The sequence below is a fragment of the Echinops telfairi genome, unplaced genomic scaffold (genome assembly GCF_000313985.2).
Source record: "Echinops telfairi isolate 266 unplaced genomic scaffold, ASM31398v2 ScPeMD7_18;HRSCAF=68, whole genome shotgun sequence".
Lineage (NCBI taxonomy): Eukaryota > Metazoa > Chordata > Mammalia > Afrosoricida > Tenrecidae > Echinops > Echinops telfairi.
In genome coordinates, this window is record NW_022103915.1 from 57,141,140 (window position 1) to 57,162,147 (window position 21,008).

Sequence of the window (21,008 nt, forward strand, 5' to 3'; positions counted from 1 at the left end):
GCTGCCGGTCGCTAAGGAAACTGCGGGAGGTGCGGGGTGTAGCCAGATGCTCACATCGAAATCTCTGCGACTGACGGGTGTTCGCAGAAATCACTCCGCTAGTGCGTGTCGGGTCTCCGCTTCTCCAAGATGAAGCCCCCCGTTTGCGTTCTCAAGCGGACACCTCATTTTCCACAGGCACTCGGTCCCGTTACCCAGGGCGGCCACCGCGGGCCGCGCACCACATTGCCTCCTTTGGAGGCGCCCCGGGTGCGTGCGAGGTGCGCTGTGTGACTTCCACCCGCTAGCTTGTTCTCTTGACTTATTCCGAGAGATGCTGCTTTCTGGCGCTATCCTCCAGCCAGCTGGTGGAATTGTGCTCCAGCGGTCATCTCCCAGCAGTCCACAGAGGAAGGTGTGCACGCACAGAGACTGTTTTCTCTTAAACGTTTTATATGATACAAGTGGGGCAAAGAAAATTTAAGAATTACAGAATGCTAAACTTGATTCCTCCTTTGCAAAGTATGATTGGACTAGAATACATTTTAAATCCTTAAATATAATGGCGCTGGTGATAATTGCTGTTTGATGACAGAAGTGTGAGTCTGGCATCTTCACCCAGGAACAACTAAAAGAAAACAAAATGGACTGCCATCAAGTGGATTTCCCGCAAGACAGAGTGGACCCCTGGAGCCTCTGTCACAGGGGCGAATAGCTCGTGGCTTGGACCTCCAGTTGACAGCGTTAGCTGCCCAATGCTTATTAACCCACAGAACGACTCAGACTCCTCCAGGAACCACACTACACTCGAGAAATATTTTTGAAAGGCTTTCTTTGGTAAAATATTCATAGAGCATGAAATTCCTTCCTCTGCTACTTCCTGCGTGTTTACTTTTCAACTCAGTTATACTAAATTAGATTTAGCCATTGTGTAAACCAAAAATATAAATTTAGTAGTCTGATTTCTACTTACAAACATTAAAGGGGCTCCCATTGCTCTTGAGAGTTGAAAATGTTTAGCACAAAGGTGTACATGGCCCAATGTGGCCTGGCCTCAGCTTATTTTTCCAACTCCAATTCCTGCCTGTCTCTTGCTTGCTTCAGCTATGCTAGTAGCATTTTCCGTTCTTTGAACACCTGAGAGCTTTTTTAAGCACCAGAACCATCAAACTTGCTATTCCCTAGAACTGGGGAGTGCAAGTCATCCTTCACCTTAGCTTAGTTGGAACTACTTCAGGGAAACTTCTGGATCTCTAAGGCCACTTTGAGGTTCTGCTAGGTAGGTTAGCAAAGGGCTGGGAATGTTCCTTAACGCGTGCCCAGAGGGCCAAGCCAGGGGAACAAAGGAGCGGCACACTGCACATGCCCAGAGGATTGGATTCCAGCAGGTAGGTAGGGGTGGGCGTGAACTTGAATTGGCTCACCTACCCAGGTGAATTCAATTCAGCCAATGGGGTCGATCAGAGGTCGCCCACCACGCCCCGTGGAATCCTTGAAAAGGCAGAAGCCCGGAGTAGGGGGAGAGAGAGGAGATAGAGAACTTAGGCGCAGAGAGCTTTGGCGGAACTTTGGGACACTGCGGGACGCGGAGCCACTTTCAGCCAGGCCGCATGTCCGGGAGGAGCCCCTTGGGTGCTGTGTAAACCTGAAACTTCTTCTTTCATAAAACTCACTTCGATCGCGAACCAGGCTTCGGCGTGAATTCTTTCTCGTGCGGAGCCAAGGACCGAGGTATAAATCTAGCTCCAGAGAGATCTAACAGTTCCAAGTCACACACTATTTGTATACGCTACACTTCTCCATAGCAAGTAATAAAATCATCCGTATAACTTAATAAATCTCCCCTGCTTCAAGATGGCATAGGCATCAGGGAGTTTCATTTTGTTAATACCCAGCAGTATCTGACCCGCCACTTGTGTGTGTACTGTGGTAGCTCGTGTGTTGCTGTGATGCTGGAAGCTATGTCAGTGGTATTTCAAATGCCAGCAGGATCACTCAGCGTGAACAGGTTGCAGCAGAGCTTCCAGACTAAGAACAGAACACAAGGAAGTAATTAGCTGTCCATTTCTAAGGAATTAGCCACTGAAAACTTTATGGGCAGAATAGAAACATTGTCAGATACTGAAAACATTATTAAAATAAAAAAACTTTGACAGAGATAGTGCCAGAAATGGAGCCCCTCAGATCAAACCTAAAATATAACTGAAAAATAGCTGCCTTCTCGAAGTAGATCAACCATAATGACATGAACAGTGTAAAGCTTTGAGGGCCTTTATTTGCTGATGAGAAGAAACAGCTGCAAACATCAATTAATAATTGGAACTCAAAATGTACAAAGCATGAATCTAGGAAAATCTTAAGTCATTAAAAATCAATATCCTAGACATTAGTGAGCCCAACTGGACTGGCATTGGACGTTTGAGTTAGAAAATAATGGTTTTCTACACTGGAAAAGAATCAAGAGGAATATTGTTGCTTTCATCATCAAAAAGTACATTTCACGATCTATCTTGAAATACAATGCTGCCAGTGATAGGATTATATCCATCCTTTTTCAAGGAAATCCATTCAACAAACTATTATTCAAATTTATGCACCAAAGCTACTGATGAAGAAATTGAAGAACACTATCAACCTGTTCAGTCTGAAATTGATCAAACATGCAATCAAGATGCATGAATAATAGCAGCAGCTATGAGCAAACGGGCTGACTGTGAAACAGACAATTGGTCTTATGTAAGTCCAGAGTGAAGCTAAAGAACATGAAACAAGTCCACAAAAGCCAAAATTCAGCCCCGAGGCCACCTGAATTTCAAAAGCGCCTCAAGAACAGATTTGAGGCCTTGAACATTAATAAGACCAGATGCATTGTGGAATAACACTATTCATGAAAAACACACATTAAAAAAGCAAAAGGTCATTAAAAAGACAGGAAAGAAAAGACTAAAGTGGATGTCAGAAGAGACTCTGAAACTTGCTCTTAATTGTAAAGTGGCTAAGACATGGATGGAATGATGAAGTAAAAGCTGAACATAAAAAAAAGCTGAACATAAAGTTTCAAATGGAAGTTCAAAGAGATGTAAAATATAATGAAATGTGAAGACTTAAAAGTTAAGAAGGAAGAACACAGTATACTTTAAACTGAAAAAAAACTTTAAAAAAACGTCAAGCCTCTGGTTGTAATACTGAAAGATTCTATGGACAAAATATTTAATGATACAGGAAGCATCAAAAGAAAATGAAAAGACTACACCGAGTCACTGTACCAAAAACAACTAGTTGACATTTAACCATTTCAAGAGGTAGCATATGAACAAGAACCAATGATGCTTAAGGAACAAGTTCAAGAAGTGGCCAACAAGGCTCCAAAAATTGATGAAATACCATGAAAAGACTTCAACAAGCTGATGAAGGTAGCACCCACTCATCTTGCCAGAAAATTTGTAAGGCAGCTATTTGGTCAATTGACTGGAAGAGATCCATATTTGTACCCATTCCAAACAAAGATGACCCAAGAGAATGTACAAATTATAGAACAATATCATTAATATCACAAGCAAGTAAAACTTTGCTAAAGATCATTCAACAATGGTTGCAGCACTATATTGACAGGGAGCTTCCAGAGGGTCAGGCTGGATTCAGAACAGGACAAGGTACAAGGGATATCACTGCTGATGTGAGATGGATTTTGGCTGAAAGCAGAGAATACCAGAAAAATGTTTACTTGGGCTTTATTGACTGCGGTTAAGGTTTTTGACTGTGTGGACCATAACGAACCATGGGTAGCCTTGAGAAGAAATGGAAACCCTGAACACTACACTGTGTTCACATGAAATACAAACATGGATCAAGAAGCAGTTGTTTGAACAGAACAAAGGAGTACTATATGGGTTAAAATTAGGAAAGGTGTGAGTCGTTTGTATTCTTTCACCATATTTACTCAATTTGTATGCTGAGAAAGTAACCAAAGCAGCTGGATTATATGAATAATGTGGCATCAAGATTCAAGGCTTACTAACAACCTGCAATATGCAGATGACACACCTTTCTTGCTGAAAGATGAGGATTTGAAGCACTTGCTGATGAAAATCAAAGATTGTAACGTTGGTATGGATTACAGCTCGTTGCAAAGACCAAAATCCTCAGAACTGGACCAGTAGGTAAAATCATGATAAATGGAGAAAAGATTGAAGTTGTCAAAGATTTTGTCTTCCTTGGACCCACAATCAGTGCTCATGGAAGCAGCAGCCAAGAGATCAAATGATAGGTTACATGGAGTGAATCTGTACACGATCTTTGTAAAGCATCGAACAGCAAGGATGTTATTTTGAGGACTAAGCCATGGTATTGTCAATCATATGAATGTTGGACATTGAATACAGAAGACTGAAGATGAATCGATACATTTGAATTATAGTTCTGTCAGACTATTGAAAGTACCATGGACTGCCAAAAGAACAAAGAAATCTATCTCTGAAGAAGTAAAGCAGAATGCTCCTTAGAAGCCAGAGTAGTGAGGCTTTGTCTCACATACTCTGGACGTGTCAGGAGAGACCAGTCCTTGGAGAACGATATCATGCTTGGTAAAGTAGAAGGGAATCTAAAGTTAGGAAGACCTCTGACAACGTGGATTAACCCAGTGGCTGCATCAGTAGGCTCAAGGAAAAGAACAGTTGTGAGGCTGGCCCAGGACCAGGCGGTTTCCTTGTGTTGTACACAGGGTTGCTGTGAGTCAGAACTCAATGGCACCTAGCAAGAACAGCAGCAGTGGCTGACAGAGAGGATATGCAAAATACTTGTCACAAAAATGAATGACTTGTTATGAAGAATTTGGATTTGATTGTGGAATATTTTCCAATATAGTACTTATAAAATCCTTGCCAAATAGTCTCTCTTTAAGGCAAGTCATTGCTTGATTCCTGTGGCATTACATGTATAACAATGATTACTAAGTTCCTACCTACTACATTCTATCCTTAAAATCCTCACAGCTGCTAAAGAACTAAATTCTAGTGCCACACAAAAAAATGAAATAAAATTCTGGGCTCGTGAATCAATACATATTTGTTGTTGTTGGGTGCTGTTTGAGTTCAGTCCAACTCATAAGGATCTTCTGTACAAGAGTGAGATTCTGCCTAGTCTTGTGAACCCTCACAATTGTTGCCGTCTACGGATGAGTCCGTTGTTGCAGCCAATGTTTCAGTTTGTTTCGTTGAAGGTCTTTTGCTTTTGCTTTTTTTTTTAATCATTTTATTAGGGGCTCATACAACTCATCACAATCTGTACATACATCATTTGTGTCCAGCACATTAGTACACATGTTGACTTCATCATTCTCACAACACCTGCTTTCCACTTGAGCCCTTGGTGTCAGCTCCTCATTTTCCCCCTCCCGTCCCGCTCCCCCTGAACCCTTGATAATTTATAAATTATTACTATTTTATCATATAAGTCTTTTTCTTTTTTTACTGACCTATTTTACTTAGAGCCAGTTGATGTATTTTGGAGGTCAACAAAAATGGAAAGTAAGCCATTTAGCTGGTGAGAAGTGAGGAAAAATATGTTTGGCCGATGAACTTCAAAACTGACTTTGCCCACTCCCTAGTTTCAGTCAAGGTCAAAAGTTGAGGTAAAGGACCCTGCAAATACTACGGTGGGGCTACCCTTGGACCCAAACGTTTTCCTGCAGCATAGGTCAGTCTAAAAGCATTGCTACTAGGTTTCCAGTTTGAATGTCCCCAGACCCCCAAAAGCAAACAGGGCCATCAAGCTGATTCGGACTGTACCGGGCTTGGAAGCTCGTTTTCCCCCCACAGGGCGGCTGACAGATTTGAACTGCCCGTGAGGTTAGCAGCTCAGTCCCACAGCCCCAAATAAAACATGTCCCTGTGATGAGTGAATGGCAGCACACAGTCAGTCTCCTGAGAGTGCTTTCAAATAGAGTCCAATTAAAACGGTGCCTTTGAAGATCTGTTTGTTGGGCCACTTCAACTCAAAGAAGAGAGAGTTTAGCTTAGAAAGTTATGGCCACTATTTCTTGTGGATTCCGAAGGGGTAATCTTGATAGATTTTCTGGTAAGACCAGAGGATGGTCTTATTATGAAGTTTTAAATTTCATACACCAAAAATGAATTGATGAGAAAAAGGCCATGATGGCTGCAACAACGGATATTTTTCTGAGAAGAAAATACACCTGCTCATTTTTTGAGAGTATCAAAGGGTGTCCTGTGAGAATTTTATTGGGAAACTTTTCATACACCATCCACCCTACTGTCATGGTATTAGTCCTTTACTTCCTTTGTCCAAACACACACACATGATTAGGCTACATTTTGTTCCCTAAACTCAAAACTTTTCAAAAGAGCACGATTTGCTTCCCTTAAGGATGTCAAAGTGCATAGAATTGCAGATGTCAAAGAGCATAGAATTCTTCTGGGAAAAGCTAAACAGATGGAAACAGTCTTCAGAAGTACATACATGGATTGAACCCATGTCAAGCAACAATAGCTTCATATGTTGATATTTTTGTTTAATAACGGTTTATGGTTTAGTAGCAGTCTGTTTATTTGAAATATTTTAATAGTAATACTTTTTGACTCACCCTGTACTTAAGTTTCACGTGCCATAGAAGATATATAGATTTTCATTTTCTTGAAACCCAAAGGAATACATCTTGAGGAGGATGACCCAACTTTAGTGTCCAAAACGCTTAAAAACAGTGCTGTCCTAAAAGGCCAGAGGAGGACTTCATCCTCATTCCGAAGTCATTTATTAAAGTGTTCCTTCCACTCAGTGTGCCCATGACTATCCAGGCAGGTTTTGGCATATTTTTGCCTTAAATATAATGTGTTGATACTGAACTCCTAAAGAATTTGTCCTAAGATGGATATTGTTTGTGAGATTCATTCACTTAAAATAGTAAGAAAAAATGAAAACTTATCCTGAAATATTTTTGCATAATCAATTCATTTTTTTTCTTTTTTAGCATAATCAATTCTAATGACTGATTCACACTGACAAACTGAGGAAAAAGTATATAATTCTATATATAATACTATATACTATATACTTTTTACAATAAATAAAATATAAGCACAATATTTCAATACCTTAGAAGCTTTACACATCCAAAATACAGTGCATATGCATATATAAAATATAACTCTCAAATTTAATGATTAAAGATACTACAAATTACTGTAATCTTCATTATAAATTATATATACTTCAATGTAGAAATATATTTTCTCTTAACATTTTGTTTCAGCAATACCTTGAATTGTGAAATTATAGAGAAATTATAAGTTCATATGCAGGAGTTTTTAATAATTCAGTGGTAAAGTGATAAAACAAAGAAGAGAAATCTTAATTATATAAAAAATAACCACTTTGAAGAATAGAGAGATAAGTATAGTGTTCCATTTTCTAATAGGTGGTAATACTGAAATTAAAAGAGAATAAACCAGATCTTAACATCCTGGTATCTTGAGCACCACCTCTATAGAATGGAGTGGGTCAATTTAGGGGGTTTCTATGAAGTCAAATTACTAGGTTACCATCCCATAAAAATTACTCTAGAAGCACTCTTCTTACAAGGCAAAATGTATTTTAGCATGTCTCAAGAATTAACAACAAAACAAAAAAAGAATTAACAAACTATGTCTCAATATTTCAAAACTTGTATTATAAATAACCTCTGCTTAAGTTACTTTAAATCATGGTGTGTGTGTGTGTGTGTGTGTTTGGACAAAGGATGTATATTTAGGGGTGAAAGTGGAAGACATTTATTCCCTTTTTAAAACTAGGTTGAATAAAATTTTAAATGTTGCTCAAGAGTTAAATGTTTAATACCATACCAGTGTTTGCCTATTTTATCATTTTTGGCCAGCTGTACTACCCACTGAGTTATTTAAGGAGTTGCTTAGGTAACTGTAAAGTGACATGAGAAAGCTTGTTCTGAGAGTTGGTATGTAGTGTTTACACATATCTGTCATTGTGTAGGGGTTTTCTGAAGTGCTTGGGACAACTTCTCATTCTCCTCAAATTTGAATTCTCTTTCTAGTCGAGTACATATTGAGTTAAAATATCCTACAACTATATTTACTTTCAGAAACTGTATGTGCTTTGTAACTTATAAGGAAATTGATTTGCAAATATATTTCAATTAACGTACCATTCTTCACTTCAAATTTTCTTATATCCAATACCATATAATCACTCTAAAAAAGCACTTTGTTTCTAACTTTATCTTACAAATAAAGCCTCCAAAAAGAGGAGAGAGGCAGGGGAGTGTGTAAAACTTAGTCTGATTACAATGTTTAAGCATTTTAAATATGTAGGATATATGAGAACTTAATTGTTACTAATCCATTGATATTTATATTCTGTTTCTTCTGTTTGGGCTCTTTGCTCTTCTCGATGATTAGCTGCAGTCCAAAATGTTATCTTTTTGAATACTTGCTGTAGGAGTTTAGGAGGTAGTAAAGATATCTGACTTTCTAAAGTGATAATATTTTTACCAATGCAGTCAAGGCAGGACCTGTAAACAAAACATAATAGCTTTGTAATCAGAAGCTATATTTATAGATATGTATTTAAAAAGTGAAAATAATTATAAAAATTTTACATGATAATGTACCCCCTTTATATTATTTAGAACATATCAGAAAAAAATTTCCCAGAGCACTACACATGTATTTTTAGACACATAATACCAACATCAAGTAGAAATAAACAACATGATTTATCATACAAATGCAGACCCTTTCAAACGTTTCTTTCTAGCCCACTTCTTCTCTGAGAACTGTTTTTTCTCTTCCCAGCCCTCATGAGTCCCCTCTCTGACATCCATTTGAATACCATGTGACCTGGCCTTCCCCATCTCCCCTCCGCAAGTGACTGCGCTGAAGTGCCCAGAGAGGAAGTCTGAAGAGAGAAAGGAGGCAGCTGTGCAGAAAGAACTGAGAGACTACTTGGGTTTCTCCCCTCTGGGGGTCTGGATGTTCCCGTCTCCCCTTTTGATTCTATTAGAGGACCATAACCTTTCGATTAAATTCTTTTATAATCTTAAACTTGTTTGAATTGGGTTCATAACTTCAAAAGAATCTTGACTATCCAATACTAAGATAAGATCTATTTCGGTAGGTAATACTTTATTTCTAAAATAAATCTTCTAAAGTTTTAAGGAAATTCATTTGATTCTGCTATGATTAACCTTACTTATCATTTTCACAAGGATTTGCACTCTAGATATTTTTTTCTGATTAATAACCATCCTAGTGGATTTGAACTGGTAAAAATTTCATTGCTGTTTTTATTTAAATAGTCCTAATGAGTAATTGTGTTGAGCATCTATATATGTGATTGTTGGCAATTTATAAATTTTCTTTAGAAAGTACTTACCCATTTTTCAATTGGGTTCTTTTTCTTTTTGGTATTCAGTTTAGTTGTCCTTTTTTCTTTTCATTTATTTATTTATTTTTAGATTTTATTGGGAGTTCTTACAGATAAAACAATCCATAGTTCAATTAGATCAGGCATAATTGTACAATTGCCACCATCAGTTTCAAAATATTTTCTTTCTTCTTGAACTCTGATGTCAGTTCCCCTTTGTCCCCTCTTCCCCACCGCCCCCCCAGGATATATTATATTATTTATTTCACCTACCATTCTGAGTGGGGTTAACCTTGAGTGGGGTTATGTAGTCATAGCTATCAATTCTTCCTTCCCCCACTCCACCCACCTCCGCCTCTTTCCATACCCTCTGAGAATCATTACTCAAGTTACTACTTCTGAAGGGTTTATCTATCTTGGATTTCATATATCAAACAATCTTATACAAATGAACATATGCAGGTCTCACAAGATTAATGAAGTAAAACTAAAACCCTAATGGTAAGGGGAGGAAATATTAAAGAACGAAAGGATAGTTATGTGTTTCATCAGTGCTACAATGCACCCTGCGCCCTTCCATGCAGCCCTTCTGTGAGGGCCTTACAGGTAGGTTTTGGATCTCCTCCTTGCCTATGCTTGACGTCAATTTGAGTGCTTGTTTTTTGACAGTTGCACTTGTTCTGTAAGTATTCTGAATATTGGTCAAACTTCAGATAAAAGAATTACAGTTATTTCCTTCCCTTTTGTAAGTTTTTTTCACTTTTCGTTTTCCCCCTCAAAGGACAGTGTTCTTTGATGTATAAAAGCTATTTTTGATGGAGAAAAATGATCTATTTAGTCTTTTGCTGTCCATGCTTTTGGTGGCACATCTAAGAATCTATCCCAAATCCAAACTCATGAAGTTACCCCACATGTTCATCTAAGTGTTTTATGGGTTAGCTCGTGTACTTAGGCTACTGATTCATTTTGAGTGAGTTAATTTTTATATATGAGTGAGATAGGGTCCAACAAATCTATTACTTGTGGAGCTCCATTTATTGAAAACACAAAAATGTCCCCATTGAATGAACTTGGCACTTCTGTAAAAAACCAAACTAAACCAATTGACCACACATATATGCGTTTATTTTTAGACTTTCAACTATTTTCCATTGGCCTATTCTTATGCCAGTACCACATGGTTTTGATTACTATAAGAAGTTTTGAAGTTGGGAAGTATGTGTCCACCTTTGTTGTTTTGACATTCGAGGTTCTCTGTAATTCCATATAAAGAATCAGATTTTTGGTTATACCAAAAAAAGTTTGTTGGAATTTTGATAGAGATTACATTGAATCTGTAGTTCACATCTTAACAATGAAATCTTCCAGTGCATGAACACAAGATGCCTTCTTATTTATTTGGGTTTTCTTTAATTTCTTTCAAAAATATTTTGTGGTTTTCAGTATACAAGTCTTGTAGCTCCTTGGTTAAATGTATCTTTAGGGTTGTTTTTTTTTAATCTCTCCTATCAGATGACCTCACTATCAAAACTGTCTTAAGGTCCTGCCCAAACAAATTTATCTCTATAGCTACACTTTCTTCTTTCCAAGTAAAATACTAATTCAACTACCTGGTCTCAAATTCCCCTCCTTCAGTCGTTTATTCCTTCATTTTCTTGAATTCCCAACTTCCTCCTCATTGGTTCCTTCCCTCAGCACATTCTTTCCTGACTTGCTTCTCTCAGGTGTCATTCTGGTTTCCGGTTTCACCTAACTTCCCAGGACTGTCGAACTCCACAGCGCATTCCACTCCGATTCTGTGATCTCTCCAGTGTCTCTCCACTTTGAATCCTCTTCCTTCTCAGATTTGGTACCAATATCTCTTGGTTCACCTTTGACTGCTCTTGCTACTCCCATGCAAATACCTTCCACCTTTCTTCTACATACACAAGTGTTAGGCGCCCCTAATGCTCAATTGTTGGCTTCTTCTCAACTCTGAAAGCTCTTCCTGGGTAGAATTAACTCATACCTATTTATATCCCAATGATTACATCTTTATGTCTGACCAGCCCCCTCTACATATTATTAACTATTTGCACTACTTGATCACAGATTCTTAGTTCTTGTTCTGCAAAGACTTCTCGAAGCTTTCCTGTCCTTACCATCTAACAGAAGGCTGCCTTCTCCAGAAGCTTCATGAACATTATGGTTCTCTCGTGGCAATTTTCTTTTCCGTTTTTGAAAATCTTATCTTCTCATTAAGGGGGTTGAAATGGATGAAATGAAACAAAATGCATATGAATTGTTGCATGATCTTCTGCTCTGCTCTGCAATTCTTTACCAAATTCACAATTTAAAGTTTATTTTAAAAGTCTATCTTCTTTACACATTTAGTCAAGAAGTATTGCTACCAAGGCTTGCATTCACACATGTATGTGTTTAATCCAAACAAAACATGTTTAAATGTGTTTCTGAAATCTTATGGCTCTAGACAAGTTCTCTCATCAAGATACTTGTTAGGGTGCCTTTTTAAAAGCTCTAATCAAAACAGTGAGTTCCCAGGGGATGTGCTGGCCACTTAAATTGAGAGCAGAGAGATTAGTTCAGAAAGCTATGGTGACTATTTTGAGAGGTTATCAAAGGGGTAGTCGATAGATTTTTCTCAAAAGACACACAAAACACTAGAGCTTATTATGAAGTTATAAGGAAACTGAAAAATACAATGGCGAGAAAAAGACCAGGAATGGCAATGAACCTGGGTTTCTCCAAAGGTAGCAAAGACTGTCCTATGAGAATTTTTTTTGAAAATCATTTTATTGGGGGCTCATACAGCTTTTATCACAATACATACATGCATCCATTGTGTCAAGCACATTTGTACATTTGTTGTCATCATTTTCAAAATATTTTCTTTCTACTTGAACCCTTGGTATCAGCTCACTTTTTCTTCCCTCCTTCCGCTGCCCTCCCCCCCTTCCTCCCTCATGAAGCCTTGACAATTTATAAATTATTCTTTTTTCATGTCTTACACGGACTGATGTCTGCCATCAACCACTTTTCTGTTGTCCATCAACCAGGGAGGGGGTTATATGTAGATCTGAGTTTCATTGGGAGACCTTATCCTATCCCTGCGCCCAAATCCTGTCCCTTCAGACTCCTTTTGTTGTCAACTCAAACAGCACTTAAAGGAACACAATTTGAACCCGAGAATACCAAAACTGCCTATTTGACTTGCTGTAAATTGAAGAGTGTAAAATTCTTCAGAGAAGGGTTAGACAGATGGAAATAACATCTTCAGAAGTATATTGAGCTAGATGGAGGTTCTGTTGAGAAACAATTTCACAATAGCTTCACATTTTGATGTTTTGTTTAATAAGGGTTTGTATGATTTTCTGGTAATCCATTTTTTACTTACTTTCAGACATATCTACTATCTATTTTAAGTTTTTAAATCAAATACTGTTTGAAATTGATGGCATAACTCACAGTGTCACAGCTCATGCACGCTTGTTTTCTAAGGAGTATGTCTGAGGTGTCACGGACACTTGTGGGAACACACTGTTTCTGCCTGTCTCTCATCTCTCATCCCTAAAGACTGTGAATGTATTGGCCTAGGGTACAGCCTGGACTTTGGGGTTTTGAAAAGATCCTAAGAGAATTCTAATGTGCAGACCAGGATGGGAAATGCTGCTATAATGATTTATCCTTTTAAAAAGAATTTTAATAAACAAACAACATCACATGCAACATTAATTTCTACATGTTCTCTATAGTAACGTTCCTGAAGTTGTATGACCGTTTTCCCTTCTAACCTGTTCCAGCACCAGAATTATCTGCAATATACTCAGAGCAGAAACCTCCTTCTTCTCTGCTCCTTCTAGCTTCTAACCAAAAATTCACTGCCATCAAGTTGATCTCAACTCATGGCCACCCTACAGGACTGGGTGGAACTGCCCTTGTGGATTTCTGAAACTATAATTCCGTTACGTGAGTAGAAAGCCTTATCTTTCTTCCTGAGAGCGCTGGTGGTTTTGAACTGCTGACCTTGCAATTAGCAGACCAACATGTAACCACTATGCAACCAGGGCTCCTCTGGCTTCTGATAACCACTAACACTATTTTTGGCTTCTATGTTTGCTTATTTCAAGTGATAGCAGATAGTATTTGTCCTCTAGTGGCGACTTATTTTGTCCAGCAGGTCAAGTTTCCTCCATGTTGTAACTTGCATCAGGACTTCATTCTTCTTTATGGTTGTGTAATATTGCGTGGTATGGTTTTACCACATTTTATTTATCCATTCATCAGTTGATGGCTATTTAGGTTGTTTTGACTTGCTGGCTATTGTAGACGGTGCTGCAACATAAGCGCTGGTGCAACACATCTGTCAGTGTCACTGCTTTCAGGTCTTTTGGGTACTGACCTAAGGGTAAAATTGCTGAGTCATCTGGTAGCACTATGTCCAACTTTTTGAGGAACTGCCAAATTGTTTTTCATAGTAGCTTTACCATTCTGTTATTTCCACCAGCAGTGGATGAGGGTTTCTGTTTGTCCACAGCCTCACCAACTTCTAAGTGTTTTCTGTTTATTTTGTAATCATTATCATTCTTATGAAGGTGAGATGGTATCTCATATTTAATCTTCCTCTGAACTGATGGGCTTTATGTTTTGAACCTCTGCCAGCCTCTTGGCCCTGAATCATATACTGCCATTTTATAGTTACTGAACTTTTACTACGAATATTACTAGTCTCCATAATGAGATTGCAGGTTCCTCATATGTAAAAATTAAATATTTTAGTACCTGCTGTATTAGTTTTTTTAAGCTGCTATAACAAAATAATACGAATTGGGTGACCTAAGGACAGAAATGTGTGAGTATCTACATATACACATCTATTTTAGATGTATTCTGAATTCAGAAAACTTACGATGTGAAAGAAATAAGCTTTATAATAAAGGAAATATAGTGTTTTGTGTTTACTATTATCATATAAATTGAGAGCAGTTTACCAAACAAATGTGACTATATTGTATATTTTATTTTAAAAAACCAAAGTAATATATGGTTTACCATTAAAAATTTCATTATTTCTTTAGAAAGATGCTAACATTTTCTAAAATGCAAATCATAAACTACCTAAAAAACATTTTCTTTAAAAAGGGGGAAGAAAGAAATAGTCATACATTACTACTATTTATGACCAGAAATACTGAATTTGCTTACCTGAGTAGCGAATAAGGCTGTGTTTGAAAGATCAATAAATCATTATAGTGACCCTAATAAACAAGAGAGAATATTAAAAGCTATATCAGGGTTTCTTAATAAAGGCCACAGTATATTAAAATTTTAATATCTTTTATGAATTAAAAATGTATAAATGAACAAATAATCTCTTTTTCTCTAGCTACACACACACACACACACACACACACACACACTTTGGTGGACAAATTTTTACACAAACAAAATCTATGCAATTGCAAACTTTAAAAATTAGAAGCATGTTTTTCTTTTAGAACAATAAGTTCAAGATTGTAACAGCAATAGGTTTCAAGTATTTTTTATTCTATGCAGAACTTTTTCTTCCATATAACCTTTATCTTAAAATATCCCCCTTATGCTGCCTCCCATTTTCAGGTGGTCCCAGGATTTCTGGGGAATTTTCATTTAAAAATAATAGACTTGGGCATTTTTTTGAATAATAATTCCATCATCTAAACATTAAAATGGGGGGGGGGGGAAACAGTAGAAATTTAATTTAATCCTTTCAAGTAGCTCTTTAGAATCTCATGATTTATAATCATGACCTTATTCAAAATAATAAGCTTTGTCTCCTAAGTAAAGATTACTAGTGCCAAAAACTACGTAAGTCACAGTTGGCCTTTAATTATAGGTAAAGCACAGTCAGAGCTATGAGTCATAACTGACTTGGGAGCAACTAATAACACAAGCTGTAGTTAAGCCTTTTTTGACACTCTGAATATTTAGTCCAATAAAGTTCTAAAACTTTTGATACATGTAAGTGAAACCTCTAAATTGGAAGCCCCAGAAACACAACCTACACGGAATGTTCTGAAGAGAAGCCACCTTATCTGCGGTTCACCGTTGCATGGGTGCTACTCTGCAGATAACTGTGTTGGAAGAGAGGGGAGGAGACTGGCTGTCCTCGGGGTTGCCCTCATCCCTGCCATCTGAGTCCTTCCTGTGTTTGCCGAACACTATCTACACCACATAAACCACACCTGAATTCCTGGCTCATATACAAGGCTAAGTGTGACCAATTTGCTGCGAATATTCCAAGAGTCTAGGAGTGAAAGATGAATACTTTCAAAACACTACTCACTTACTCCTTCGACCTTAGTTGTATCGGATTTTAAATTTAGAAGGCTTTAAATTCAAATATAAAACAACTGAGTGCAAAAGGGGCACAAAGGAAAAAGAAACACTTAAAAGGTTTCAAAAAAGTAATTTCTTCTTGAGGGAAAGGCACTATCAGGTAAGATTCAGAAAAAATAAGAGATAGTTTCAACAATATTGGTAGTATTCTAGATTTTAAGTTGGGAAACAAGTTTTATGGGTCATGCTCTTATTATTATGTTCAGTAGTTTACTTCTATATTTAATGTATCAAATATTATGCATGCACGTTTTGAACCAATCATATACTATGGTAAGGTCCAAAAAGGAATGAAGGAAAGGAAGAGCCATCCTTTAAAGCCTTAATTAATTGGCATCACAAAAGCCTCACATTCTGAAATTAATCCTACCAGAATGACATTTCATGTTCTTCCTTAGTTTGCAATGTTAGAATATCAACTTTCTTGTTGAACATTTAGTTTGAAAAACACAATTATGCAAATAAAGTGCTTATATTAAAATTTTTCTTACTATATCCAAGGAAAGTAAATCATCTTTGCTCCCACCAAATACCATTACTTCATTTTCTTTCCCCAAACAGGCTGTATGCCATAGCCTATGATTGAAATTTAAAAACAGTGAAATTATTGTCAAGGAAGTAGTATACATTACATGTCTATAAATTTGTTATTGTACACTCTCAAATTCAATCTGCTTCAAAGAGGCATCATTGAACTTGAGTTTTTGCATATCCTCAAAGAGGGCTCAATTTTTAAGATTGCTCTTGAATTTATTAAATCATACTGTTAAAATTAAGATAACTCTCAATTGCTCTGTTATATTCCTCTTAACCTTGTATCTGTTTATCTCAGATATTTTTACTGTAATATACACATTGAAAAAGTAATTTAGCCCATTGCTGACACAGTCCCTTCTCCCAATTTTCCACTATCTTCATGGCACTATTCTCATAGTTATTCTTTCTACTCTACTTTCTGTTCCCGTCACCTGAGAAATCTAATTGGCACATATATTACAATTTTCATACTACTCATCTCCCTGGGTACAGAATACCATATGTTCTTATCTTTTTTTTCTAACTGATTGCTCCTACTTTCTTATAGCTGATAAATGATATTTCTCAAATACTGTTTTTGATCATAGAAATTTCCTTTGTTACCAAGGGCCTCTACTCTTATCCTAATATTCTTAGCCTAATACTCATGATCATTCTTTCGCTACAAATCTTAATTCTTGCCTCCCCCAGATGAACCATTTACTTGACTCAAGTTCGTTTATTTCTTCCTCTGAGAAAGCTTATTATCTATCACTAAACTTCTAAGTCCACCCTGGTTCTTAAGCTCAAAATGGTATGTCATTCTCTTAGGGCCTTTAAAATCGATTCAAACTCACCAAGAAATATTCCAAATACACGTGAGAATTCTGTTTAACTTCTCTCTCCAGTACTCTTTTCAACATTCTTGTACTCGTTTATACTCTCCTAATTTACATTCTGAGATAAATTGATATGTTACTTTGTTTTCTCTGTGTGTCTTCTGGCTCTCTTGTGGTCAGAAATTGGAAGAGTGGTGTGCTATACCTTGACCCAGGCTAGCTAAAGGCAACTCCATGTTCGGTGATATGTCAGTGGTTAGAAATAGGCTATGATGCGAATATAAGAGTCCTTTCTTTTTTTAAGAACAGGTAATCTGATTTTTATTTTTTTTTTGTTTTTTTTGTTTTTTTTTTCTTTTACAGGTAATCTGATTTTATGCTCTTCTAAAAAATGCTTAATATGGTATTCTATACCCAGTAGGTGCTCAATGTTTTGATTAACAAAAATACCCATAGAACTCATTGAGTGATTAATGTATAGATTATTTCAAAAGTGGAACATTAAAATGTTCTTTTTGAAATAGCATAACAGTTTGTTCCCATCCTAATTTTCATTGTTTACCAAGAATAATTTTATGATTTCACAAAGTTCAATATTTCAGAAAGTTTTCTCAGAAAAAAAGTACATGTAAATATCCTCTAAATATTTTATTTAGAGGATAAATGAAAGATTTTACAGTCATTGCTTAACTCTGAAGCAATAAATTTATAAAACATATCACTGTTTTATTACCACATGACCAATATTTAGTACATACATCTTTTTTACTTAACTTCTACAAGTGCAAACATTGGAATCATGCCCAATTTGTTGAACCAAAGACTTTACTCAAATAATCAAATAATACATTCAATGGCTTGGGACCCAGGCTAGAACTGAGTCATTAGAGATTTTATTTGGGAAATACTCTACCCAATTCTCCAACTCATATGCTAGAACATAGATTTATATAACTATTCAGCAAGAATCCAGATTATGTTGTGAGGTTAGGTGGACACTTGGGTAGAAAGAATGTCCTCTGTCCGGAAAGGGATATCTTAACTTCATGGAGAAAGGGCTAGGTATATCCTTGGCGGTACAGGGGCCACATTACCTACAGTTTACATATACTAACACTTTCTCAGATGTCTTTTAAGACATGCAAAAAAGAGTCCTTGCTGAACATCACCTATCTAGGCTGTGAGATATGGCGATATAGAAGGCTTTGTGGTCATAGTTTTTATGTAAGATGAGATCTAGAGTGCTACACTGTACACCAGTGATACTCAATCAAGGGTGATTTTGCTCCCAAATGGACATTTGACAACTGTGGGCATATTTTTTGTTGTCAAAACCTGAGCTGGTAAACATCTTGTAATGCATGAGACATCCGTAACAAAAATGATTTTGTCCAAAATGTCAATGTTGAAATTGAGAAACCCTTATTATAGGAGAAGAATTGGGCAGTTTACATTTCACATTATAATTTGGAAAAGTTTGCACAAAACTCATGTTAATGGAATTAATCACTTTCATTTAAAAAGTCAGCATATAATCATATAAATATATTCTCCTTACACTAAACTGTATCCCACCTGTTCTCCTCCTCACCTCATACCTGAAGATAGATCTGTCTCTGTCTTATCTGCCTTAGGGAAACTCTGGCCTGGACCTCATCCTCGGAGAACACTGGAAAGCCTTTCCTGCCTTGATTTTGGTGACATCCAGCTTGCAACCTGATGCTTTTCTATAGACTGATTGTTTATGTCCTCTCACAGCTGCTCTAAACTTACACCTAAATATTCTAATAAAGCATAGTATTTACATGACACATCACTGAATTAAACAAAATCTCCTTACATAGCTCCTCTAACTAATAAATTATTGATAACAGTTGTGGTGCTCTATTTATTCAAAGTTATACTATAAAATAGAAACAATTTTAAAGTAAAACATTTTACTTCACTTTGGTCTATAATTAGTGTATTTGTATAATTAAAGAACTTGAAGAAAACTAAGAGTTTATCTAGTCAAACTCTCATCTCACAGATGAAAAAAACTGAAGCTTAATTTCCTTAAGAGACTGTTCCAAAGCCACAGACAAAATAGTAATGATTAAACTCTGGGCTACCCAATGTTAGGCTAAAGCTCTTTAAATAAAAAAAATTATTTCAAAATATCAGGAATTTTCAAAATCATATCATCTAATAAACTTTTATACAATAAGATATAAAAGCTACATACAAAGGGGCTTCTAAAAAGCTCATGGGTAAAAATAAATAAATAAATAGATAGATAGATAAAAAGCTCATGGGAAAAAAAAAAAAAAACTCATGGGCAAACACCACTCTCTGGTGTGAGTGGCAATACTGGGAGGGTAGAGGGAGAGTGGGTTGGAAAGAGGGAACCGATTACAAGGAACTATATGTGACCTCTTCCCTGGGGGACAGCCAACAGAAAAGTGGGTGAAGGGAGACGTCGGACAGGGCAAGATATGACAAAATAATAATTTATAAACTATCAAGGGCTCATGAGGGAGGGGGGAGGGGGTAGGGAGGGGAAAATGAGGACCTATGCCTAGGGCTTATGTGGAGAGGAAATGTTTTGAGAATGATGAGGGCAATGAATGTACAAATGCGCTTTACACAATTGATGTATGTATGGATTGTGATGAGTTGTATGAGCCCCTAATAAAATGATTAAAAAAAGAAAAAAAATACCAGTCTTTAAATACATTTTTCTACAAACATTTGGAAGTTCCCTCACATGTAATTATGATACAACATTAATGCATTCACAGTAAAACTCACACCTAGATATATACCCTAATATTTTTAGACATTTTTCTCAATTAAGTTATACAATGGTCACTTGTTAAATAATTAAATACATATCATTAAGTTGACTTCACACTAGTATAAATGAAAAATTAATAAAGAACTGAAATACATGTCATGAAGAAGAATAAAACCTATTAATGACTCCAGTAATTATAATGTACTGAATTTGAATTTTCTACACAGATTTTTTTAATACTATGAAATAAAATTAGAGGAAATTACAATACTTTAAATACTAATGAAGCTATCATTGTAGTTTAATATTACTATATTTGTATCATTTTTACCCTATCATATACCACAAATAAATAACAGTTAAAATTTCACATTAGTGTAGACCATATACAGTTATTAAAATTTTTTTTCATCTACTAATATCGACAAAGACAAATTTTCATATTAATTTGCTTGAATCATCTTTGAAAAATATATTACTAGCAAAGTCAACCCCTATGCTTGTCTAATTATTATCAATATTACCATATTTTTAATCTAGTTAAAAAAATGTATCAGAGAAGTGTATATACTTATTATAAGAGCATTTTCAAGTATGTATTATTATATGCATATGGAAACATGGGTGCAAACAAGATTAATTATTTCTAACAATCATATGTAATTAAAAGAATAATTAAATTAATCATGTAGGTAACATCAAATATGCTAGAAAGATATCCTTCCTGATGGTTTATGACTTTAATGATAAACACTATAAATTCAGTACTGTATTTTAATACTTTAAAATTCCTAACTATTTTATTATTTGTCAACTTCTGGACCTACCTGGGTCTTGTTTTAGGTAAATGTGTAAGTTGTTTCCAACAATTTGTTATGACATTATGAATCCAACCATCACCTGAAAATTTATGACAAGAAATTAAGATGAGATCTTTGGGATAATATTTTAAATGTTTTCCAATTTTATCATGCTATATTTATACAACTATCTTTTGTCTGTTTATTTTATCATTAAAATTCTAAACATATGTATATAAAAGTTGAGTGGATAAGACAATGGACAACCATATACCTGACTCAACAACTATCAAGATTTTGCCACACAAACACAATCAAAGGGATAACTTA

The 21,008-nt window shown here is 36.2% G+C and overlaps 1 protein-coding gene and 1 pseudogene across 1 annotated transcript in view; one reads left to right on the forward strand and one right to left on the reverse strand.

The window, feature by feature from the left end:
- Window positions 1-287, forward strand: part of LOC101641481 — a 6,308-nt pseudogene extending 6,021 nt beyond the window's left edge.
- A 6,772-nt stretch (window positions 288-7,059) lies between these two features.
- The window catches only part of KLHDC1 (kelch domain containing 1), a 69,164-nt gene continuing 55,215 nt past the window's right edge, over window positions 7,060-21,008 (reverse strand). The window contains exons 10-13 of the mRNA XM_004698961.2: window positions 20,706-20,778; window positions 16,239-16,323; window positions 14,575-14,627; window positions 7,060-8,518 (exon numbers count right to left, since the gene is read on the reverse strand). Of these exons, the coding sequence (XP_004699018.1) occupies window positions 8,332-8,518; window positions 14,575-14,627; window positions 16,239-16,323; window positions 20,706-20,778 (398 nt within the window). The 3' untranslated portion in view covers window positions 7,060-8,331. The remainder of the gene's footprint in view (window positions 8,519-14,574; window positions 14,628-16,238; window positions 16,324-20,705; window positions 20,779-21,008) is intronic.